This window comes from Triticum dicoccoides, chromosome 6B, assembly GCF_002162155.2.
Source record: "Triticum dicoccoides isolate Atlit2015 ecotype Zavitan chromosome 6B, WEW_v2.0, whole genome shotgun sequence".
Lineage (NCBI taxonomy): Eukaryota > Viridiplantae > Streptophyta > Magnoliopsida > Poales > Poaceae > Triticum > Triticum dicoccoides.
This window is the reverse complement of record NC_041391.1, coordinates 706,167,850-706,172,927: the sequence shown is the minus strand read 5'-3', so window position 1 is coordinate 706,172,927 and position 5,078 is coordinate 706,167,850. Positions and strand designations below refer to the sequence as shown.

The 5,078-nt window shown below is 41.4% G+C and overlaps 1 protein-coding gene across 1 annotated transcript in view; it reads right to left on the bottom strand.

The window, feature by feature from the left end:
- Positions 1-3,894, bottom strand: part of LOC119321573 (disease resistance protein RGA2-like) — a gene marked incomplete at its 3' end in the record, with an annotated part of 6,269 nt that extends 2,375 nt beyond the window's left edge. The window contains exons 1-2 of the mRNA XM_037595199.1: positions 3,556-3,894; positions 815-1,945 (exon numbers count right to left, since the gene is read on the bottom strand). Coding sequence (XP_037451096.1) covers positions 815-1,945; positions 3,556-3,843 — 1,419 coding nt within the window. The remainder of the gene's footprint in view (positions 1-814; positions 1,946-3,555) is intronic.
- Between the last annotated feature and the right edge of the window lie 1,184 nt (positions 3,895-5,078).

The window sequence follows — 5,078 nt, the reverse complement described above, 5'->3', positions numbered from 1 at the left end:
CGCCGCCGCCCCAACTTAAATAAGAAGAGGATTGCATTGGGTATTTCTGTATAGACAAACAGTATTCAACAAGCCAAGCTGATTTATCAACACTGGAGTATCTTCCTTTGGGTATTTCTGTATAGACAAATGGTTTTAGTTATCTTCATAACAGTAGCACCAAAATTTGATTGTACTTGCCTGGTTGTACGGTGCGGTTCAGTTTGCAATAGTCTGGCATGGCATCATTGTGAAACGTGAAAGGCCTGAGTCAGTTCTTTTTAGGATTCTGATTTTGTTGACTCGAGTGTAAAGTTTAGGAAGTGTGACTGTTAATTAGGTAGTCTTAATTGTCACTTTCACGGTAACCAGAGTGCTAATTCTGCACCTGTATGCCTTATTTGACTTTTGTTTATCGGCAGATGAGCAAGATAGGCAAAGTTAATGGAAAAGGAGATTTCTATGCAAGACAATGGTGTCGCAGATGCGAGAAATATGCAAGCCTGATGGGGAGTTGATTTGCAAGACCCTAGAATTGGCTAAGTTCCGGCATTCTATTTATTTGAAGTGTGGTTCAGTTTTGTTAAGAGATGTCTTTGTACATGATGCATGTAAAATGCTTTGTAAATTATGTTGTTGCATGCCATTTGTATAGAATAAAGAATATTCTTTTTTATTCAATTATCAAAACATATACATGGATTAATGTACCAAACTGTCAACATATATAACATGTATGCTTTTGCACTGTAACTGTTGCATGCCATTTGATAATTGAATAAAAAAGAATATTCTTTATTCTATACTGCACAGGTAGTATGCCATAGTAACTCACCTTGGTCAATTTTGAATGCTGAAGGAAAGACATCCCAAGGAATTGCCTAACATACTTCTCGCCAAGTTGTATGGCCGAAAAATTATTAGATGGCTCGATGAAACCCAGAGCAATCCATTGCTGGATAAGATCATCTTTACTTATATTGTGACCTTTAGGAAAGATGCCACAATAGGCAAAGCATAACCTCAAATATGGTGTCAAAGTATTGTAACTTAACTTCAAGGATGGTAACACTGTACTATCAGAAAATGGTTCATCCCAAATATCACTATTGCACATTGCTTTCCAGTCACTAAGATCCATTCCGGATAGCAAGAATCCAAGTGCTTGAGCTGCCAATGGCAAACCTCCACATTTCTTTGCAATCTTCTGTCCAATTGGTTCAACTTGCGCTTTATCAGCTCTAGATTCAAAGCCACTGTTTTGCTTGATTATTCTCCAGCACATGTCATTGTCCAAGAGATCTAACATGTATGGTTCAACAGTACAAATTTTGCTTGCAATGTCTATGCTGTGTGTTGTGACTAAGACTCTCATCTTGGAGCTTCCATTCAACATAAGCTTGAGTTGATTCAGTTGGGAGGTATCTGTCTCCCATAGGTCATCTAAAACAATTAGTGTCTTCTTATCTTGAAGTAAATGTTTAAGGTGTTGGTTTATTAACTGCCTTGTATCTAGATTCTGGCTTCCCTTTTCTACTTGAGAAATTATGGAGTTCCCAATTTTTTTCATGTCAAACACCTGGGATACATAGACCCATACCCGATGATCATACTCTTTGAACTGAGCATCATTGAAGACCAGTTGTGCCAATGTTGTCTTTCCGATGCCTCCAAGCCCACAGATAGGAAGAATTGTGATATCTTCTTTGTTGCTGCTTGTGGATAACAAAGAAAGAACATTCATCCTGTCTTTGTCTCTCTCTATGATGAGTGATTCAATCACATCTGATGTTGTTTCCCGTGGATCAGGAAACTGGTGCACACTAATTAGACTGGAGTTATCATGTATGAATTTGAAACTCTCGTGATCCTCTTTGATCTTCCTCAGCTGACCTCTCATCTTCTTCATCTTATAAGCCATGGTAATCTTGGGTGCAATAGCAAAACAGTCTAGCTTCCCAATCATCTATAAGGAATTTCAACAAGTGATTATGATATAACATAAAACCTGGGAGCAATTACACTCGGCTTTAATAAGATGTAGTATTTTCGATCCCTCTACCCGGTAACTACATGCTGCATGGTAGATATATAAATCCCAACACAGTTAGAATTTAACGTAAAACTTTAGGACGGATGTAAAACATAGCTTCCCTTGTAGTACAATTTTTTATTCTTATATACCTAGTTTCACGGCCGGGATTTGTACACCAGATTTAAGTAGGCTAAGGCGTTGTTTGGATAAGGAGGATTAGCGATCGGTATATAGAAAACAAGTTTTCAGCTGGATTTTAGCCGAATCAGTTTTAGTTGTGATTTTAGAAATAATCAGTATATAGAAAGTCACGTTTGGGTTGGGATAGTGTAAAATCTGGTACGTACACTTCCTTGTTTGGATAAGCCCGTTCCTATTCTCTCGGTGAGTGGATCTCCCGCAGCAAAACACAAAACGCTAACAAAGTTGTTGAGAAACGAGCGGATGAAGAAAAAAACTGTTGCGCTCACGCATGTAGCAATCGCGTTTGTGGAAAAACGGATAATACTCGTTTTTCTATAAACCCAAAATCCTGGGTTGTACAGTTCCTAGTTTCCTATATACGTGGATTCGTTTTAGTAACCAAACGAGGTTTTGTTCGGCTCAACCGTTTTCCTAGTTTTTAGAGTACGGGTTTTGTATATATCACCTATCCAAACTGTTGAGTAACGTGATTGTATAGGAAAGCTAGGATAGCGTAGGATATTATTCTACCTTGCCTTATACTCCAAGATGATCATGTACTCCTATATATATGCCCACGAGGCTCAAGCAATACAACAACAATTCCATCAATCCCCTCTCTCCCTTCTAACATGGTATCTATCGCAAGTCGATCCTAAACCCTAGCCGCCGTCGCTTCCGCACCTGCGCGCCACCCCCGGGGCGGTCGACCTCCATGACCGCCGCCGGGGGCCGCGCCACCCGTACCTAGGGTTCGTCCGCCGGCCGTGTTGGCCGGCTGCCCTAGAGAGTCTTTTTCCCGATCCTTTGATCCGGGTTTTCTCTCTCTCTCGCCGGTCGCTTTGATCGGCGTCTACTTTTTGGTTTTCCGGTCTATGTGATCTGTCCGTCGGCTTGCCTTCGGATTCTTCTCCAGTCTCACCGTCTGCGTCGCTACCGTTGTGACTGCCGGGGGATGTTGAGTAACGTGATTGTATAGGAAAGCTAGGATAGCGTAGGATATTATTCTACCTTGCCTTATACTCCAAGATGATCATGTACTCCTATATATATGCCCACGAGGCTCAAGCAATACAACAACAATTCCATCAATCCCCTCTCTCCCTTCTAACACAAACAACGCCTAAATGCCTCTTGTACACCCATGGCTTTAATTTTTAGAAGGGCGCCAGCAAATTTCAAGCTTTAAACGTTGCAATTAACTAGTGCACCAGTTGCTTATATTCGAAAGAACTTTCAGATGAACATGGTTTTATGGACAATAATATAATAAATAGTGAAATTATTAAACAAAAGCAACAAACTCCATACTAGGAATATGAAAGAAAAAACTGATTGATAGAAGACATGGCATATACCTTTCTGGAGGCTGGTTCACTGTCAGCTTGGAACTCATCGAGCATGTAAGAGATGTCATAGGCAGCGTTCTTGAGCCGGTTGAGCCACACCCGCACCAACTCCTCCGTGACAGACCGCCTCTCAGCATCCTTGAGCGCCGCCTCCATGTACTCCAATGTGTCCTTCATGTCCTGGAGGTCGTCCTTGAAGCTCCACAACATTGTGACCTCATCCCCAATGGCGGAACCCAGCTTATTGCCCACTGCTGACACCACAGCCGAGGCGAGCAAACCGGCTACATGCGCCATGTTCTTCGTCTTCGCCGAAACTTTTCTCTCTCAAGTTGTAGTATGCCAACTGGAGGAGGTGTGAACACAACCAAGTGCCAGAAATGATGCATTTACCAACTCATGCATGGTCATATGTATGATCGACCCATACTCCACCAAGATGGAAAGGGATCATCTACCTTGCTTAGTTGTGATAATACGCACATCACAGCACACGTTAGCTTTAGCTTTACCAGCAGGCAAGGGTCAAGAAAAGAATCTCCTATCTTTCTCCCTGTAAAGGGAAAAGAAAAGGAACCAGGGAGAAGAAAAGAATGTGAACTCCCTCAGAAAAATAAAGGAATTGAGAAGAATCCTATTCCCTGATGCATTCTTTTGTTTGTATATAGCTTTTGAGCTGTTTTAGTCTATCATTTCTTTAGTTCTGGGGATTCCACAGTTTCCTTCAACCCAAAGAAAAATCATAATCAGTTTACTATACAGATAGCAGGATCACAAACAAAAAAGAGAATCAAAAGATCTGTAGGATTACTTACAGTGAACTCACCTTCTTTGTATCCGCTGCCAGGCTGCTTGAGCAAATTTAGCAATCTGCTTGGCATTTTTGTAAATTTTCAATATCCTGCAAAAAATATTGCATCAGTGTATATAAAATAAAGCTGCTCCGTAGAAGAAAAAATACTGGGAACAAAAAGAGAGAATACACATTGTGATACTCTTGCTTGCTTGTTTGACCGGAGATTTTTCCAAAGGAGGCAGGAATGGCAGATGGTGAGGAAGCTCTCAGGTATTACAAAATTAGGCAACCGCACACAGATATTTATAGAAGTCATGGGTGGCTCCTTGCTTGTGCTACGGCGTTCATCTGTTTCCTCGACAACGCCTCTGCCCTAGCCGCCAGCCACCGCAGAAGCGCCGTGTGTCAGTTCTTGAGGCGATGATGCTAAGCCATCGAAGCCGGCACCCCGTGATGCGAGGGAACAGAGGATGCTCTGCCTCGGGGTCACTATCTCCTCTAGCCAGCTCTCCCATTGGGTATTTCGCATGATGCGACCACTCTGAAATATAAAGAAGGCTCACACACAAATACATAAGAAAAAATGTTTATCTATAGTCAATTGATCTAAATTTTGGGTGCTCTGTTGCTATTTACAAATCTACCACGTCATCATCTATATAATCTACATACTCAATTCATCAAACGCTTTACGGGATAAAATCAGAGGTTAAAATACAGTTCAATCTAGCCACAG